The sequence below is a fragment of the Molothrus aeneus genome, chromosome 26 (assembly GCF_037042795.1).
Source record: "Molothrus aeneus isolate 106 chromosome 26, BPBGC_Maene_1.0, whole genome shotgun sequence".
In the NCBI taxonomy this organism is placed as follows: domain Eukaryota; kingdom Metazoa; phylum Chordata; class Aves; order Passeriformes; family Icteridae; genus Molothrus; species Molothrus aeneus.
Window position 1 is genome coordinate 1,428,197 of NC_089671.1, and position 19,947 is coordinate 1,448,143.

At 50.8% G+C, this 19,947-nt stretch overlaps 1 protein-coding gene across 2 annotated transcripts in view; it reads left to right on the top strand.

Annotated features, from left to right (window-relative positions):
• SLC39A11 (solute carrier family 39 member 11) overlaps nt 1–19,947 on the top strand; it is an 80,317-nt gene that overhangs the window by 41,937 nt on the left and 18,433 nt on the right. For both annotated transcript variants that reach the window (XM_066566024.1, XM_066566025.1), the window contains exons 6-7: nt 8,592–8,762; nt 18,423–18,492. In XM_066566024.1, the coding sequence (XP_066422121.1) occupies nt 8,592–8,762; nt 18,423–18,492 (241 nt within the window). The remainder of the gene's footprint in view (nt 1–8,591; nt 8,763–18,422; nt 18,493–19,947) is intronic.

Sequence of the window (19,947 nt, forward strand, 5' to 3'; positions counted from 1 at the left end):
AATCCTTGATTTATCTCAGCTGTTAAGAGTGAGGATTTCACTGCAACTGCTTTGTGCTCCTGGGGAAGGGCTGCCAGCTCCCGGCGCTGGCGTTTTCTTTGGGGAATTGTTCCTTCTCCCCCTCCCCGTGGCCAGACGAGGGTCAGTCCCAGCTGTTCCGCTCTCCTGCTTTTCCTGGCACAGCAATAACCCGGAATTCCAGCTGCAGGGAACCAGGGGTGTGGTGGAGAGCAATTTGGAGCAGCTTTTTTGCCGCTCTGCTGCTCCCCCCAGGTGTTCCCTGAGCTTTGGGCAGCCGCTCCTGGTGGAGCTGGAATTGCACAGCAGAAGAACATTTGAAGCTTTTCTGCCTTTCCCATATTCATCAACACCAAGTAATTTCCACAATCAGCCAGGGAGCAGCGGTTAATTAGGGATTTTAATAAGTTTGTGGTGCATCCATGCTTGGCACTGCCTCTCCTCCCCTTCTCCCACACCTGAGAGAGGGGAGCTGACAAATCCGAACCAGCTCAGGCCTTGGAAGTTCAGCTGGAGGAGGAATTCCTGGAGTCCCTGAACTTGGAGATCTCTCCAGAGGCCTTGGATGAGGAAATGGGTGGGGGAAAGGTGCAGGAGCTGGGAATGGTTTTCCTTCCAGCATCTCCACCCGAGGGAAGCTCCTGATTGTCCTCGCTGGGTTCGTTCAGCGTGGAGAGAGGAGATGTTGGGCTGGGAGAAGGAGCCTGTGCCAGAGGGCACCAGCCCCTCCTGCCCCCCCGGGCTGTCTGCAGGGCTTTTGCAGCTAAAGCAGGGCTAAAACTGGTCCTAAAGCCCCTCAGAGGGGCTGCACGTAGCGTGACTGGGGGGAGCTTTGTGGTGGTGGGTAGGAGCAGGCCGGTGGCGAGGGGAGAGCCTTGGAGTGCCTGCGGCGATCAGAAGTGGAAGGGTGATTTTGTGTGTTTATTGTGATTGCTGAAGGGAGGATCAGGCAGGACGTGGGGTGGGTGAGTTGGGTGATGTCCCACTGCCTGGTTTGTCGTGTGTTGCTTATGCTGGACAATAAGGCAAGGGCAGAAGCAGCTGCTCGGGTCAGGGGGTATTTAGTGGCAGCTCCAATGGCTCGGGGGTGATGGGATTTTGGGATTGACGGGAGGATGCTGAGGGTGTTGATTTCAAGGCCATAATTCAGTGGTTACTTGAGACAGCAATGGTTGTTCCTAGGAGTAGCTAGTGATGAAGATTGGATTTGCTTGGGGGTTCATTAGCAGGGGAAGGAGTTGAACCATCATTTTCGGAGTATGGGCCCGATAGCTTGTTTAGCTGACCCTGCTAGAAAGGAATATAAAGGAAGTCTGGAGGGTTTTGATTCCTCTAGTGTAGGTTCATTCCTGCTTTTCTAAGTGCTAGGAAATGAGAGGGTTGGTTTAGCTCCATGTTCACTTTATCAGAGTGACCCTTTAGTGTTCAAGCACATTTCCAGTAGGGCCTTACGTAATGTGAAAAACGCCAATCACTTGTTTTTAAAATTTTTAAAGTTTTGTAGTAATAAAATGGTTATGAAAATAGTAATACAATTAGAGTAATAATAATTTGGACAATTTGAATTAGGACAATATGAGACAACAAATACAAAGAGTTACGGACAGTCTGGGTACCTTTTTCTGGGCAGGATGAGCCCTAAAAAGGACCCACGTTAACAAAGGATTAACCCTTAAAAGCAACAGCCTGTTGCATATTCATACACCTCATACATGATGCATAAATTCCATTCAAACACAGGATTCTGTCTGGGCAGTGTCAGCTTCTTCCTCTGAATCCTAAATCTTCAGGGCTGAGGACACAGGAAGAAGTTCATTTCTTCTGATAATGGAGCAAGAAATTCTCTTTCTCTGAAAAATTCAGGTGTCCTGTGGCTGCTATCTCGCTGCGAGTCCTTTCTTTAAACAAAGTCTCCTACACAGCATCGTTTCTATTTTAACAATTTTTATAACCTAAAACTCTATTTAACACAGTACTTAAGAGAATTAATACAGCATCACTTTCTAACACAACACATATAATATTCATTTGAATATCTGCAAAAAGCCAATCACGAAATTCGTGCGTTTTTCACAGGTAAGGAGGCAGGGCCCAGGTAGCAAATTGGCATTCTGGTATGTCAGAGGCACGGGGCTCGTGTGAGAGGCAGGAAGGGTTTTCATTCAAGGTGTATTTATTGACTGCTCCTGTCGGGATCCTGGGCTCCAGAGCACTCTGGGCTCCAGGGCTTAGGAGAGGTTAAAGCCAGGCCTAAATGGGAGGAGGAGAAGGGCTCTGGAGCCAGGTGGGGAGGGCTGGAGGAGCTCCACGGGTGTGGATTTGGGAGCTGAGGCAGCGCAGGAGCTCCGAGTCAACAGAGCCTCGGTGTGTTTGTGCACCAAAGCTGAGCTCAGGGCTAATGCAAACAGTTTTCATTAAGGAATAATCAAAAATAAAAAGCCATTTCACATGCTGATAAGGAGGCAGTCGGGTTTTTTTTCACTTCAGCAGCAGTTTAAGCCACGCTCAAAGCCATTTATCTTCTCTCCAGCGCTGGCTGCAAAGGATATGAAAAATGCAGCAGGCTGCACATATGTAATTAAACTTTTGGCAGAATCTTTGCCCCGCAGCTTTACTAAGAAATTCAATAATGACAAATCGAGTGGAATATCTAAAGGACTTTTTGTGAACAAGATTTAAAATAATGTCTGTGGCACGGGGAGTTATTTGCCACCTAATTGTCTTGGCAGGGCTGCGGGAGCAGCCTGTCTGTGGTGTCAGCTCTTCTTTACAGCCCGGCCCTTGTTCTGCTCTTATCTCCACTCCAATTTGCCATTGAGGCTTTCCTGGTTGCCAGCCAAGCCCGTGCTTATCCCTAATGAGTGTTTTGTTCCCCCAGCCCCATTTCCAGCTGGGAATGCTCCTGCCTGTCCCGGTCCCTCCCGAGCTGGCAGCGCTGCTCTGTAATTATCCTTTCCTTTTTATCCTCCGTTCCAGCAGCACTTGGAAGTCGAGCCCATCCCTTGAGCCGGCTCTGTGTGACGCTCTGAAAGCGATGCTGGGATTGTCTCCCTGCTTGTGGTGTTGCTGCCTTTATCCCTGGCTAATCCAGGGATCATTTAGAGGAGAGGTGGTTTTGTGTCCAGGCTGGCCCTCCAAGCCCTCCTCAGCGCTTCCCCTGGCAAAGCTGCACCAATTCTTTTCCATTGCCACAGGTTTTCCCTGTTTTCCTCACCCCTGTGGCGTCCCCCCCCATCCTTTGTCACTACTGGCCTTGGTGGGGTTCGGATCTCCTTGGAAAAGGCGATTTTTCATCATTTTCCCCCAACAGGACCAAGCAGACTAATTCAAAATAATATGTAAAATATAAAATAATCATTAATGAGGTGTCTGATAGAGCTGAGCTGGGACTGAGCACCTGAGGAGGTGGCAGTGAAGTGGCAGAGCTGGGCTGGGCTTTTGTTTTTGTTGGTTGGCTTCAAACTGAAAGGTCGGAGGGTTAGCTGGGATACTGGGGAGGAATTCCTGCCTGGGAGGATGGAGAGGCCCTGGAAAAGAATTCCCAGAGCATCTCTGGCTGCCCCTGGATCCCTGGCAGTGTCCAAGGGCAGGCTGGAGCAGCCTGGGGCAGTGGGAGGTGTCCCTGTGGCACTGGGTGGGATTTGAGGTAATTTCCCACCCAAATCCTTCCATAATTATGGGCACTGCTGCACTGGGCACTTCCCTCTCTATTTGAACCTCTGGGATTTGAAGCTTTTATTAATTTATTTTTAAAATGAATTTAATTAACGTGCAAGGAGAGTTCTGGAGGTGAAGGCACCGCGTCCCTTTGGAGTGCAAGGAGCAGCAGGTGACTGTGGGTGGTGGGAATGGCAGGAGGAGAGAATGAGGGGAATTGTGGAGAGCAAGAACTGAGCTGCTCATCCTGTCCCCATGGCAGGGCTGGCACTGGCTGAGCTTTGAGGTTCCTTCCCCCCAGAGCACTCCAGAATCCCGTGATTCCGTGAAAATCTGTCCATTGTGGTGTTTTATGGAATGCTTGGAGCTTTCTGGGGTTTGCCACTTGTGGGGAATTTCTTGTCTGCCCAGAATCCCTTCATCCCCTCCCTGGGAACCCTTTGGTGCCCGAGGGGGATTCCTGCTCTTTCAATGCCCAGTTTAATTTACCAGCAAACCTAAAGTTTATTTGTAAAAGCAAATGCCTTTTTTTTTTAATTATTATTATTTATTTATCAGTTCAGTGGAATTCCCATTGTTCCTTGTATCTCCCAGTGCTGGTTTTACCTGTGTTTGTAAAGACAAATCCAGCATTCCTCTCACTGCTGTGGTGACCCCATAACAGTGTTCTGTGGCTCAGCCTGGGCAGGGCCAGGTCAGGGTGAGCTGTTGGTGGGGACAAGGGCACGTGTGCTGTGAAAAACTCCAATCGCTTGGTTTTTAAAATTTTAAAAGTTTCATGGTGATAAAATGGTTATAAAATAATAGTAATACAATTAGAGTAATAATAATTTGGATAAATTTGAATTAGGACAATATGAGACAATGAAGACAAAGAGTTACAGACAGTCTGGGTACCTTTTCTGGGCAGCAGGAGCCCCAAAAAGGACCCACGTAAACAGAGGATTAACCCTTAAAAACAACAGCCTGTTGCATATTCATACACCTCATCCATGATGCATAAATTCCATTCAAACACAGGATTCTGTCTGGGCAGTGCCAGCTTCTTCCTCTTAATCCTAAATCTGAATCCTAAATCTTCAGGGCTGAGGACACAGGAAGAAGTTCATTTCTTCTGATAATGGAGCAAGAAATTCTCTTTCTCTGAAAGATTCAGGTGTCCTGTGGCTGCTATCTCTGTGCGAGTCCTTTCTTTAAACAAAGTCTCCTACACAGCACATTTCTATTTTAACATTTTTTATAACCTAAAACTCTATTTAACACAGTACTTAAGAGCATTAATACAGCATGACTTTCTAACACAACACATATTCATTTGAATATTTGTGAAAAGCCAATCATTAAAATTACACATTTTCCACGTGTGCCAAGCAATTAAATGACCCCAGAGCGGTGCCAGGAGCAGGAATTGCATCCCGAGGTGCCACCCTGTGCCAGGGCTGCCAGCATTCCCACAGTGCCTTGGCCAGCCTGGCATCTGTTTGTCCTTGTCATGCTTCAAACTAAATGTTTATCCTTGTCCCCACGGGCTGGAGCAGAGCTGAGGCTCTGCCACCAAATGTCACAGCCCGGGGGTGGCGTTTGGGGACAGCCGGCTCTGCGTGGCCGTGACAAGGACAATATTTGCCTGGGCAGCAGCATCTTGCTGTGTTTGCAGAGTGGTGGTGGCAGTGGCTCTGTGCTGGGGCCAGCCAGGGGTGCCGCTGTCACCTGTGACACCAGGGAATGCACCTGCTGCTGCTGCTGCCCAGGGGGAGGTGTGGCTCTCGCCTGCTTTGTGGCGCCAAAAATCCCCCCAAAATCCCCCCAAAAATTCCCCAAACATCCCCCAAAATCCCCCCCAAAATTCCCCAAAACATCCCCCAAACATCTCCAAAATATCCCCCAAAAATCCCCCCAAAAATCCCCCCAAAAATCCTCCCCAAAATCCCCCAAAAAATTCCCCAAAACATCCCCAAAACATCCCCCAAAAATCCCCCCAAAAATTCCCCAGAAATCCCCCAAACATCTCCAAAACATCCCCCAAAAATTCCCTCAAAAATTCCCCCCAAAAAATCCCCCAAAAATCCTCCCCAAAATCCCCCAAAAAATTCCCCAAAACATCCCCCAAACATCCCCCCAAAAATCCCCCCAAAATCCCCCCCAAAATTCCCCAGAAATCCCCCAAACATCTCCAAAACATCCCCCAAAATTCCCCCCAAAATCCCCTCCAAAATCCCCCCAAAAATTCCCCAAAACATCCCCCAAAAATCCCCCAAAAATTCCCCAAAACATCCCCCAAACATCTCCAAAACATCCCCCAAAAATTCCCTCAAAAATTCCCCCCAAAAATCCCCCCAAAATCCCCCCAAAAATTCCCCAAAACATCCCCCAAACATCCCCCCAAAAATTCCCCAGAAATCCCCCAAACATCTCCAAAACATCCCCCAAAATTCCCTCAAAAATTCCCCCAAAAATTCCCCCCAAAATCCCCCCAAATCCCCCCAAAAATCCAGGGGTTGTGGCCTCAGCTGTGCCTGGGGAGGCTCGGGCTGGAATCTCCTCATGGGAAAGGTGGGCAGGTGATGGAAGGGGCTGCTCAGGGAGGTGTCACCACCCCTGGAGGTGGCCAAGGAACCACTCAGGGCTCTGGGGACCAGGTGGGGATTGGTCAGGGCTGGCACTCGATGATCCTGGAGGGCTTTTCCGAGGAGGGGGGTTCTTTTCCCAGCTGGATGGCTCTGTGAGAGCACCTCCAGTTCTTGCTCTGTGAGAGCACCTCCAGTTCTTGTTCTGTGAGAGCACCTCCAGTTCTTGTTCTGTGAGAGCACCTCCAGTTCTTGCTTTGTGAGAACATTTTCAGTTCTTGCTTTGTGAGAGCACCTTCAGTTCTTTATGAAAACACCTTCATCCCCCCTAAAATGCCCCCAAAAATTCTTCAGTTCTTGCTTTATGAAAACACCTTCAGTTCTTGCTTTATGAGAGCACCTCCAGTTCTTGCTTTGTGAGAACACCTCCAGTTCTTGCTTTATGAATACACCTTCAGTTTTTTATGAAAACACCTCCAGTTCTTGCTCTGTGAGAACATTTTCAGTTCTTGTTCTGTGAGAGCACCTCCAGTTCTTGCTTTATGAAAGCATCTCCAGTTCTTGTTCTGTGAGAGCACCTTCAGTTCTTTATGAAAACACCTTCATCCCCCCTAAAATCCCCCCAAAAATTCTTCAGTTCTTGCTTTATGAAAACATCTCCAGTTCTTGCTCTGTGAGAACATTTTCAGTTCTTGTTCTGTGAGAACACCTCCAGTTCTTGCTTTATGAGAGCACCTCCAGTTCTTGCTTTGTGAGAGCACCTCCAGTTCTTGCTCTGTGAGAACATTTTCAGTTCTTGCTTTTTGAGAACTTTTTCAGTTCTTGCCTTATGAAAACACCTCCAGTTCTTGCTTTGCGAAAACACCTCCAGTTTTTTATGAAAACACCTCCAGTTCTTGCTCTGTGAGAACATTTTCAGTTCTTGCTTTGTGAGAGCACCTTCAGTTCTTTATGAAAACACCTTCATCCCCCCAAAAATCCCCCCAAAAATTCTTCAGTTCTTGCTCTGTGAGAACACCTCCAGTTCTTGTTGTGCTCCCTGTGTTGCTGTTTTGGGAAGCCTGCAGCTGTCTGGTTTTTGTGTCCCCGTGTTGGTGACACGTCTGCCTTCCCAAGGTAACATCCCTGCGTTTGCAGCAGCCTCAGGTCCTGAACTGGCTCTGAAATCCCCCACTGGGATGTGTGATGTGCCAGGGCAGCTCTGGCATCCCACCAGAATCATTTCAGGCACCTCCCTGCCCTGCCCAGACAAAAAACCTGGGAGCTGGGGGGGGTCAAGGAGCAGGAGGGAGAATTTGATCATTCCAGAGGGGGGAATTGCGGTGTCTGAGTGCCAGATCTTGGACTGGGAGCTGAGGCTGAGGAAGCTGAGCTCCTCATTTCTTGCCCTGGTCGTGCTGAAGGTGCTGGGTGGGCTTTGCCTGGATCCTTCCACCCCTCCCAGCCCAGATTTGGGCTCGGGTTTTTGGGGTTTGGGTCCAAATAACTGATGGGAGGAGAGCTGAGAGCACCAATCCTGCTGGGAGCAGAGGTTTGGGAGAGCCTGGAGCTGCCCAGGGATGCAAAGGACAAAAGGTTTTGGTAGTGGAGGAAACGGTGGTGAAAAGCAGCTGTTTGGGGAGGGAAATGCAAAGGAAGTTTTGGGGGTTTTCCTTCATAAAGGCAATGGAAATGCTGCCCTGCCAGCTTTGGGATGGGGCAAGGTCTCACTGTGGGGCTCAGCAGCTCTGCCCCCATCACCCTCACCATCCTCATCATCCTCATCATCCTCATCAGCCCCAGAGCTTGGCCCAGCCAGGCTGGAGCTTTGCTGGGTGGGACCAGGAGCAGATCCCTGGAGGAGGAGGAGGAGGCAGAGTATTGGGGTCTCCCTGAGCTCTGCACTGTGGGGAACCCCCTGCCCTGTTTGGTTTCATTCCTTTCTTTGCTTTGTCCTTCTGGGGAGAGGGGCAGGAGCTGCCCAGCTGTGCCCTCCTTGGCTGACCCCAGTGTCCTCTGTCCCCTCCCTGGCTGACCCTGGTGGTTTTTCTGTCCCCTCCCTGGCTGATCCCAGTGTTTTTTATCCCTACCTTGGCTGCCCCTGACATTTTCTGTCCCCTCCTTGGCTGACCCTGGTGTTTCCTATCCCTACCTTGGCTGCCCCTGATATTTTCTGTCCCCTCCCTGGCTGACCCTGGTGCTCTTTGTCCCCTCCCTGGCTGACCCTGGTGTTTTTTATCCCCTACCTTGGCTGCCCCTGATATTTTCTGTCCCCTCCTTGGCTGACCCCGGTGTTTTTTATCCCCTCCCCGGCTGACCCTGGTGTTTTTTATCCCCTCCCTGGCTGACCCTGGTGTTTTCTGTCCCCAGACAAGGCTGAGAACGGGGAGCCCTACCAGAGGAGGAGGGGAGCGGGGCCCCCCCTGCCCGAGGGCCCCCCAGCATTCCCAGCACCCCAGGACGGAGCCGCCCTGGCCAGGAGCAGCAGCTGGAGGAGGATTTTGCTGATGATCCTGGCTATCACCATCCACAACATCCCAGGTGAGCCCATCCCCGCTCGGATCCCGCTCCTCCCCTGGCACCCCTGTTCCCCTGGCAGGTGGCACGGGCTGAGTGGGCGCCTTTGGCCGGGATTTCTGAGCCGCATTTGGTGGGGCTGAGCCACGTGAGGCCTTGGCAGCAGCAGAGCTGGTGGGGAGGGGGCTGGGGGGGGCCTGGAGCAGCTGCAGCCACCCCGGTGCCAGCCCAGCGTGGGTGGGAGCTGGAGCTCCCTGGGTGGGTGGGGAGAGGTGGCAAACCCTGAAAACCCTGAAAATCCTACAAACCCTGCAAGCCCTGCAAATCCTGAAAATCCTGCAAACCCCACAAACCCTGCAAACCCTGAAACCCTGAAAACCCCGCAAACCCTGCAAGCCCTGAAAACCCCGCAAACCCTGAAAACCCCGCAAACCCTGAAAAACATACAAACCCTACAAACCCTGAAAACCCCGCAAACCCTGCAATACCTGAAAACCCCACAAACCCTGAAAACCCTACAAACCCTGAAAACCCCACAAACCCTACAAACCCTGAAAACCCTGCAAACCCTGAAAACCATACAAACCCTACAAACCCTGAAAACCATACAAACCCTGCAAACCCTGAAAATCCTACAAACTCCACAAACCCTGCAAACCCTAAAACCCTGAAAACCCCGCAAACCCTACAAACCCTGAAAACCCCGCAAACCCTGCAAGCCCTGAAAACCCTACAAACCTTACAAATCCTACAAACCCTACAAACCCTACAAACCCTGAAAACCCCGCAAACCCTGCAATACCTGAAAACCCCACAAACCCTGAAAACCCTACAAACCCTGCAAACCCCAAAAACCCTGCAAACACTGCGAACCCCACAAACCCTGCAAACCCTGCAAGCCCTACAAGCCCTGCAAACCCTGAAAACCATACAAACCCTGCAAACCCCGAAAATCCTGCAAACCCTACAAACCCCACAAACCTTACAAACCCTGCAAACCCTGCAAACCCTACAGGGAATTGTTTTGGGAGCTTGAAGATTCCTTAAGGGGGATGAGCTCCCCTTTTATTGGAATTGATTTAGGGACTTGCAGCCCCAAGATGGATGAGCTCCCCTTTTTTGCCAGCAGGGAATTGTTTTGGGGATTGGAGCTCTAAGGGGGATGAGCTCCCCTTTTATTGGAATTGTTTTGGGGACTTGCAGCCCCAAGATGGATGAGCTCCCCTTTATTGCCAGCAGGGAATTGTTTTAAGGACTTTGAGATTCCCTAAAGGGGATGAGCTCCCCTTTTATTGGAACTGTTTTAGGGGCTTGGAACCCTAAAGGGGATGAGCTCCCCTTTTATTTGAATTGTTTTGGGGACTTGAAGATTCCTTAAGGGGGATGAGCTCCCCCTTTATTGGAATTGTTTTGGGGACTTGGAGATTCCCTAAAGGGGGTGAGCTCCCCTTTTATTGGAATTGTTTTAAGGACTTGGAGATTCCCTAAGGGGGATGAGCTCCCCTTTTATTTGAATTGTTTTGGGGACTTGGAACCCTAAGGGGGATGAGCTCCCCTTTTATTGGAATTGTTTTGGGCACTTGCAGCCTCTTTCAGGGCCTCTGTCTGTCTGCAGGCTGGGAGCAGCTTCTTGAGGAGGGGAGAGGTTGGAGCCCCCAGGCCAGGCTGCCACAGCCCCTGGGTGTTTGTGGGGGAAAGGTTGGATCATTTGCTCCAAAGCTGGGAATGCCAATGGAAGGGATAAATTGATAATGACAGGAGATGCCAAACTGCAGACTCTTGCTGCTAATTAATATTCATATATGCCAGCTTTAGCAGAACATTAATTATGTATTTAATCAAGCCCTGTTTATTCTGCTTTAGCTTTGTACCTTGGGTGGCTGTTAGGCTGAAGACTTCAGATTAATTAAAATGTTACTGCTGTACCACAAATAACAATTAGAGAGGTGTGAGCTGAGCAGCTCTGCCTTTGTGTGGGGAGGGGAGGGGACACCCAGGACCCTGCAGGACCCTCCAGGACCCTCCAGGGCTGGATCTGGGATGCTCCTGGGGGCTCTGCCCTGCTCCCAGCTCTGCTGCCTGATCTCAGGCTGCTGCAGGAGCCCCTCTGATCCTGGGCTGGGTTTGGGGTTGGGGGTGAAAGGAGGGGGCTGTGGAGCAGATTTGGGCTGGATTTGGGGTTGAAGATGAAATGAGGGGGCTGTGGAGCAGATTCGGGCTGGATTTGGGTGTTGGGGGTGAAAGGAGGGGGCTGTGGAGCAGATCCTGGGCTTGGGGCTGAGGGCAGGGGCTGTGGAGCAGATCCTGGAATGAAGGGAAGGGGTTGTGGAGCAGATTTGGGCTGAATTTGGGGTTGAGGATGAAATGAGGGGGCTGTGGAGCAGATTTGTGCTGAATTTGGGGTTGGGGGTGAAGGGAAGGGGCTGTGGAGCAGATCCAGGGATGAAGATGGAATTAGGGATGAAGGCAGGGGCTGTGGAGCAGGTTTGGGCTGGATTTAGGGTTGGGGATGAAATGAGGGGGCTGTGGAGCAGATCCTGCGCTTGGGGATGAGGGCAGGGGCTGTGGAGCAGATCCTGGAATGAAGGCAGGGGTTGTGGAGCAGCTCCTGGGCTGGATTTGGGGTTAGGGGTGAAATGAGGGGGCTTGTGGGGCAGATTTGGGCTGGATTTGGGGTTGGGGATCACGAGAAGGGGCTGTGGAGCAGGTTTGGGCTGGATTTGGGGTCGGGGATGAAGGCAGGGGGTTGTAGAGCAGCTCCTGGGCTGGATTTGGGGTTAGGGGTGAAATGAGAGGGCTTGTGGGGCAGATTTGGGCTGGATTTGGGGTTGGGGATCACGAGAAGGGGCTGTGGAGCAGATTCAGGGGTGAAGATGGAATTAGGGATGAAGGAAGGGGCTGTGGGGCAGATTTGGGCTGGATTTGGGGCTGGGGATGGAATGAGGGGGCTGTGGAGCAGATCCTGGGCTGGATTTGGGGCTGTGGAGCAGGTTTGGGCTGGATTTGGGGTTGGGGATGAAGGCAGGGGCTGTGGAGCAGATCCTGGGCTGGATTTGCAGGGGATCAGCGCAGGCCCAGGCTCCGTGCTGTGCTGGCAGATTGCAGTTCCTGAAGGGAAGGGAGGTGATTTCCAGGCTGCTTGCTTTGTCATTAGCAAAAATTGATTGGATTCCCCCTCGTGGGACGGGGCTGGGTCTCCCGAGGGAAGGGCACTGAGTGCCAGATTGCATCTCAATTACCAACAGCTCTGATCCCTGATGTGAATATTCTCCCAGCTCCATTAAAAAAGCTGGGAGCTTTCAGTTGGAGTGATGGGGGTTTTCTGTGGTGGGGCTGCTGAGACTGAGGCTGTTCTCCAATTGCTGAGGGTTTGGGAACCTGCTGGGGCACCCATTAATCTGGGCCTGGTCTGGGGGATGCCTCTGCCTGGAATTCCAACATCCCTCCCGCTCCTGGAGCGCCCCCATTCCTGCTGCAAGGGTGAGGAAGAGGAGGAAAAGGAGGAGAAGGAGGAAGAGGCTTCCCTGCAGCCTTGCATCCCCAGGAGGATGCAGGAAAGGGGGGTGCTGCTGGGTGCAGGGAGCTCCTGGGGCAGCAATTCCATGGAATGGAGCAGCAATTCCATGGGATTTGAGGGAATGGAGCAGCAATTCCATCTGATTGCAGGGAATGGAGCGGGAATTCCATGGGCTTTGAGGGAATGGAGCGGGAATTCCATGGGATTTGAGGAAATGGAGCAGCAATTCCATGGGATTGCAGGGAATGGAGCGGGAATTCCGTGGGATTTGAGGGAATGGAGCGGGAATTCCATGGGCTTTGAGGGAATGGAGCAGGAATTCCATGGGATTGCAGGGAATGGAGCAGGAATTCCATGGGATTTGAGGGAATGGAGCAGCAATTCCATGGGATTTGAGGGAATGGAGCGGGAATTCCATGGAATGGAGCAGGAATTCCATGGGATTTGAGGAAATGGAGCAGCAATTCCATGGGATTTGAGGGAATGGAGCAGCAATTCCATGGGAATTCCAGAGGGAGCCAGGGACAAGCAGGGAATTGCAGAGGGACCAGGGACCCTGTGAGGGACACAGGTGCCATTCCCAGCTGTGGGTGATGCTCTCAGCTGAAGGATGCAGGTGACATTTTTTGGTGAAGGACCCAGGTGCCATCCCCAGGTTTGGGTGATGTCCTCAGTGAGGGACACAGGTGACACTCTCAGGGCTCAGGTGACATTCTCAGGTGAGAGACCCAGGTGACACCTCCAGCTGTGGTTGCTGCTCTCTGTGAGGGACACAGGTGCCATCCCCAGGTTTGGGTGATGCTCTCTGTGAGGGACACAGGTGACTCTCTCAGGATCCAGGTGACATTCTCAGGTGAGAGAATGAAGGTGCCATCCCCAGGTTTGGGTGATGTCCTCAGTGAAGGACACAGGTGACACTCTCAGGGCCCAGGTGCCATCCCCAGCTGTGGTTGCTGCTCTCTGTGAGGGACACAGGTGCCATCCCCAGGGCCCAGGTGCCATCCCCAGCCGTGGCTGCTGCTCCCAGGCTGGTTTTGGCCCCGTGGCCCCAGCTCAGCTCCTCCAGGGCTCCCCCTGCAATGGGAGCAGCTGAAGGAAATCCTCATTTTCCAGGCTGGGGAGTTCCCCTCAGGCTGCTGAGGAGGGGACACGGGGGTCTCTGATGTCCCCCTGCCACCAGCTCATCTGTCACAACCTCATTTGGAGGCAGCCACTGATAACAACACATCAATGTTTTGTCAGCAGCGCAGCCAGCAAGGTGACAAAAGGCAATTAAACCCAGCATTTTCAGCAGCAAAAGGCAATTAAACCCAGGATTTTCAGCAGCTGGGATGAAATATTCCACTGAAATATTCATGTGGGAGCTGCTTCCCTGCCTTGTCCCCATCAGAGCTCGGGTCTGTCACGTTAAACCTCGCTGAGCAGTGGCCTGAGAAAGCATTTCTGTGCTGGGAATGAAACTTTAAATATCTCTGATGGATTCAGGTGCTGTGGGGTCGGGAGAGCTCAGCGGGGCCAGTCCCTGCTCTCTGCTCTGCTCATCTGGGAAAGAGTTCTGTGCTTCCAGAGAAGCATTTCCAGGATGGAGGAGCGCTGGGATGTTGGGCAGTTGCTGGAATTCTTTAAAATCGGGCGGAGTTCTATAAAATCAGGATGAGTTCTAGAAATTCAGGTGGAGCTCTATAAAATCAGGATGAGTTCTTTCAAAATCAGGAATTCTTTAAGATCAGGTGGATTTCTTTCAAATCAGGTGGAATTCTTTAAATTCAGGTGGAGTTCTATAAAATCAGATGGAGCTCTTTGAAATCAAGTGGAGTTCTTAGAAAATCAGGTGGAATCCTTTAAAATCAGGTGAAATTCTTTAAATTCAGGTGGAGTTGTTTAAAATCAGATGGAGTTCTTTAAATTCAGGTGGAGTCCTATAAAATCAGGTGGAGTTCTTTAAATTCAGGTGGAGTTCTTGCAAAATCAGGTGTAATTCTTTCAAATCAGGTGGAATTCTATAAAATCATGTGGAATTCTTTCAAAATCAGGTGGAGTTCTTTAAATTCAGGTGGAATTCTTTCAAACAGGTGGAGTTCTTTAAAATCAGGTGGAATTCTTTCAAAATCAGGTGGAATACTTTAAAATCAGGTGTAATTCTTTAAAAATCAGGTGGAGTTCTTTCAAATCAGATGTAATTCTTTAAAATCAGGTGGAGTTCTTTAAATTCAGGTAGAATTCTTTAAAAATCAGGTGGAGTTCTTTAAATTCAGGTGGAATTCTTTAAAATCGGGTGGAATTCTTTCAAACAGGTGGAGTTCTTTAAAATCAGGTGTAATTCTTTAAAAATAAGGTGGAATACTTTAAAATCAGGTGGAATTCTCTAAAAATCAGGTGGAATTCTATAAATTCGGGTGGAGTTCCTTAAAAATCAGGTGGAATTCTTTAAAAATCCGGCGGAGTTCTTCAAAATGAAGTGGAATCCTTTCAAAATCGGGTGTTCTCTAAAATCAGGTGGAATCCTTTCAAAATCAGGTGGAATCCTTTCAAAATCAGGTGGAGGCTGAGCTGTCAGCTCCCGCTCAGCTGCTGCAGCTCCATGGGATTGAGTTGAGGATTGAAATGAGGATTTGCTTCTGTGGGAGGAGGAGAAGAGAGGATGAGGATGGGCTGAGGATGGGCTGAGGCTCTGAGGGGGTTAAACCAGGCTTAGCAATGAGCAGGGTCTCCTCCTGCCCCCCAAATCCCACCTGAACGCCCACAACCCCTCAGGTGCTGCTGCTGGGAACTTGGGGAATCCCTGGGATCTGCTAATCCTGGAGCAACGATGGCAAAATGGAGATTCCTGGAGAGCCCTTCAGCCTGCAGGGACACAGCTCTGAGTGGCAGGGCTTAAACTCTTGGAGAAATCCAAACCTCATTATGGCAAGATTAATTTCCCACTCGGAGCTGAGCAGCTCTTCCAAGAGCGGGATGAATCATGGATGAGAGCTCGGCAGCCGGGGAGCCGCCCTGGGCTGGGGCGGAGGAGCAGCTCCAGAGCCCCCGGGAGGGCACAGGGGCACCCCCAGCTCTGGCAGGGCCTGGGGGGTCCCAGGGCTGTGGGACGGGCAGGGCCTGCGGGGTTTGGGAGCGCTGAGCAGGGTTTGGGAGCGCTGAGCAGGGTTTGGGATCGCTGAGCAGGATTTGGGAGTGCTGAGCAGGATTTGGGAGCGCTGAGCAGGATTTGGGATCGCTAAGCAGGGTTTGGGAGCACTGAGCAGGATTTGGGACCACTGAGCAGGATTTGGGATCGCTCAGCAGGACTTGGGACCACTGAGCAGGACGTGGGACCGCTGAGCAGGACGTGGGACCACTGAGCAGGATTTGGGACCACTCAGCAGGATTTGGGATCACTCAGCAGGATTTGGGAACTGTTGGTGGTGTGGGAAGTGCAGATCCTGCAGGATTTGGGACCACTGAGCAGGATTTGGGACCACTAAGCAGGACTTGGGACCACTCAGCAGGATTTGGGAACTGTTTTTGCTATGGGATTGCAGGTCCTGCAGGATTTGGGAACTCTTTGTGCTGTGGGATGGGCAGATCCTGCAGGATTTGGGACCACTGAGCAGGATTTGGGACCACTCAGCAGGACTTGGGACCACTCAGCAGGATTTGGGAACTGTTGGTGGTGTGGGAAGTGCAGATCCTGCAGGATTTGGGACCACTGAGCAGGATTTGGGAACTGTTTTTGCTATGGGATGTGCAGGTCCTGCAGGATTTGGGATCGCTGAGCAGGATTTGGGAACTGTTTTTGCTGTGGGATGTGTAGACTCTACAGGATTTGGGAACTGTTTTTGCTGTGGGATGTGCAGGTCCTACAGGATTTGGGAAGGGGATGTGGATTCCAGGCAGGTTTAGGGTCCATCCAGGCAGATTTTGGGTCTCTCCAGGATCTTTTCCAGAGCTGTGCCCCAGTTCTGTGAGCCTCTGCCCGGAGCTGGAACTGGGGGATTTTAGGGCCAATTGTAGGGGATTTTTGGGCTCTCCTTGCCCTGTTTTAGGGCCGTTTCAGCTCTGGTTCCCCCCTGTCCTTGGCTCTGAGGAGCTGCCAGTGTTGGGTTGTGGCTCAGGGCTGGGCACGCTGGGGTTATCCCAGGCTTTGCTGCTTTTCCTGCTGTTTCCAAGGCAACTGGGACCTCTCAGGGCCACAGACACGCACAGGGTGCCCTTCCCACCTGCTGGAATGCTCACCTGAGCCCCTCCCTGCAGGCTGGAAAATCCCTCCAGGTTTGGGTCTGGCCTCTGAATTCCACCCAGCCCTTGCTGGGAGGGGAGTGAGGCCACCAGGCTGCAAAAACCCCAAAAGTGGGGGTTTTAAACCCAAAAAATGGGGATTTTTAACCCCAAAAATACATATTCTAAACCCCAAAAATGGACATTTTAAACCCCCAAAAAGGAGGTTTTAACCCCAAAAATAGGGGTTTAAACCCCAAAAATATGTATTTTAAACGACAAAAATGGGGATTTTAACCCCCAAAATACATATTTTAAACCCCAAAAATGGAGATTTTTAAACCCCCAAAATTGGGATTTTAACCCCAAAAATACGTACTTTAAACCCCAAAAATGGAGATTTTTAAACCCCAAAAAATAGAGATTTTAAACCCCCAAAATGGAGATTTTAAATCCCCAAAAATAGGGGGTTTAAACCCCCAAAATGGGGATTTTAAACTCCAAAAATAGGGGGTTTAAACCCCCAAAATGGGAATTTAAAACCCTAAAAATGAGGGTTTTAAATCCCAAAAATGGGGGATTTGAACTTCAAAAATGGGAACTTTAAACCCCCAAAAATGGGGATTTTAAACTCCCAAAATGGAGATTTTAAACCCCAAAGATGGGGGGTTTCAATCCCAAAAATGGGGATTTTAAACCCCAAAATGGGGGTTTAAAACCCCAAAAATTGGAATTTTAAACCAAAGGGAAAAAAAATACTGAGGCTTTGGTGCTTTCTGAAAATAATTTTTTTTTTTTTTTCCTGGGAAGGCTTTTCAGCTGTTTTCCTTGGGGTTTACGGGATTAACTGTATTTAAAATGATGGGATTAGCTGCATTTAAAATTATGGGATTAGCTGTAACGTACAATAATCTGCAAGGCAGGGATTTTCCTCATGGAGTTTGGGTTTCCTTGTGCTTTGGAGCCTGTCCTTGCTGGGAGGGGAACGAGGCCAGCAGGCTGAAAAAAACCCCAAAAATGGGGGTTTAAAACCCCAAAAATCGGGATTTTAAACCCCAAAATGGGGGCTTTAAACACTAAAAATTGGAATTTTAAACCAAAGGGAAAAAAACCCCCGAGGCTTTGGTGCTTTCTGAAAATAATATTTTTCCTGGGAAAGCTTTTCAGCTGTTTTCCTTGGGGTTTATGGGATTAACTGTATTTAAAATGATGGGATTAGCCGCATTTAAAATGATGGGATTAGCTGTAATGTACAATAATCTGCAAGGCAGGGATTTTCTGGTGGGATTTGGGCTCCTCTGGGGCCTGTCCCTGCAGGTGCTGTGCTGGTTTTGGGGCACACGATGAGGAGGGGGCCCTGCTGGGAGCCCGGTCCTGGTCCAGCCCAGCTCCTGGTGGGTTCCTGGGACGAGCTGGGCTTTGCTCGGTCTGGAATCCACCCAGCTCTGCTGGGCCTGAGCCTCTTGGAGCTGCTTGGCTCCCTGGGGAAATCCCATTCCAGCCGCTGGGGACTGGGATCTTTTCCCTTTCTTTGCACTCATCGATCCAGAACCTCCTCCCTGTGCTGGGTTCAGGGTGGGCAGTGCTGGGTGGGATTCTCCTGAGAGGCTGGGAAGCCTCAGAGGGAAAGAAAAGCAGCATTGATGATGATCTGCTGCTGTGGAATGCAAGAGGTGCCTCTGGGATTGGTCTCATGGGGTTGTTTCTAATTCATGGCCAATCACAGCCCAGCTGGCTCGGACTCTCTGCTCAGTCGCAAGATTTTTTTATCCTTTTCCCTTCCCTTCTTTCAGTATAGTTTTAATATATCATTTTATTTTAATATAATATATATATCACAAAATAGTAAATCAGCCTTCAGAAACACGGAGCCAAGGTTCTCCTCTCCTCCCTCGTCCTGGGACAAACACCAGCAGCACGCACAGGGCTGCACCTCACTGGTCCTTACTGGTGTTTCCCTGCTGTTTCAGAGGGCCTGGCAGTGGGAGTTGGCTTTGGAGCTGTTGGGAAGTCCCAGTCTGCCACATTCCAGAGTGCCAGGTAAGAGCTGGTCCTGCTTTTTTGTGTGCCCCTCTGGGATCCCTGGGGAGAGGCAGCTGAGTGTCCCCGTGGGTGCTGCTGGCCCTCAGGAGGCGCACCCAGGGATTTTGGGGTGTTCATCCACCCCCTTCTCCTGCTAAAGGGGAAATAAACCTGGAGGGGAGCTGGAAAAAATGGGAGGAAAGGATAATGAACCTGGAGCAGAGCTGGAGAAATGGGAGGAAGGGGAAATAAACCTGGAGAAATGGGAGGAAGGGGAAATAAACCTGGAGCAGAGATGGAGAAACAAGAGGAAGGGATAATAAACCTGGAGTGGAGCTGGAGAAATGGGAGGAAGGGAAAATAAACTTGGAGAAATGGGAGGAAAGGGAAATAAATCTGGAGAAACAGGAGGAAGGGAAAATGAACCTGAAGTGGAGCTGGAAAAAATGGGAGGAAGGGAAAATAAACCTGGAGAAACAGGAGGAAAGGGAAATAAACCTGGAGAAATGGGAGGAGGGGATAATAAACCTGGAGAAATGGGAGGAAAGGAAAATGAACCTGGAGAAATGGGAGGAAAGCAAAATGAACCAGGAGAAATGGGAGGAAAGGAAAATGAACCTGGAGGAACGGGAGGAAGGGGAAATGAACCTGGAGGAACGGGAGGAAGGGAAAATGAACCTGGAGGAATGGGAGGAAGGGATGATAAACCTGGAGGAACGGGAGGAAGGGGAAATGAACCTGGAGGAACGGGAGGAAGGGATGATGGGCCCGGGGCTGGGCTGGAGCTGCTGCCGAGGCTCTGCAGGGGCTGCCGGCACCTCTCGGTGGCCGCCCTGCGAGCGGCAGCTCCCGCCGGGCTCTGCCGGGGCTCGGCTTTTCCCTGGAATTCGCACCGGGGAGAGCGGGATCGGCTCCAGGGAGAAATCCCTCCCTGGGAGGGTGGGGACGGCCCTGGGTCCCTGCAGGTCCCAGGCCAGGCTGGGGCAGCTGGGGAGGGGCCCATGGGTGGATCTTTGAGGTTCCTTCCATCCCAAACTATTCCATGATTGCTGCTGAAGGATCTGTGGGGTCCATCCGGGCTCATTTAGGGTCCATCTGGGCAGATTTTTGACCTCTCCAGGATGATTTGGGATCCATCCAGGCAAATTTTTGGGTCCATCCAGGCTGTCCAGCCCTTTCTCTGTCCAGGCTCAAGCTGTGCCCTACAAAGACACATCCCAAACCTTCCATTCCCATTCCCTGTCCCATCCCAGACCCCAGGGAGAAGAGCAGGATCCTCCAGCTTTACTCCCTGGGAGTAGAGAGCAGGATCCTCCAGCTTTACTCCCTGGGAGTAGAGAGCAGGATCCTCCAGCTTTACTCCCTGGGAGTAGAGAGCAGGATCCTCCAGCTTTACTCCCTGGGAGTAGAGAGCAGGATCCTCCAGCTTTACTCCCTGGGAGTAGAGAGCAGGATCCTCCAGCTTTACTCCCT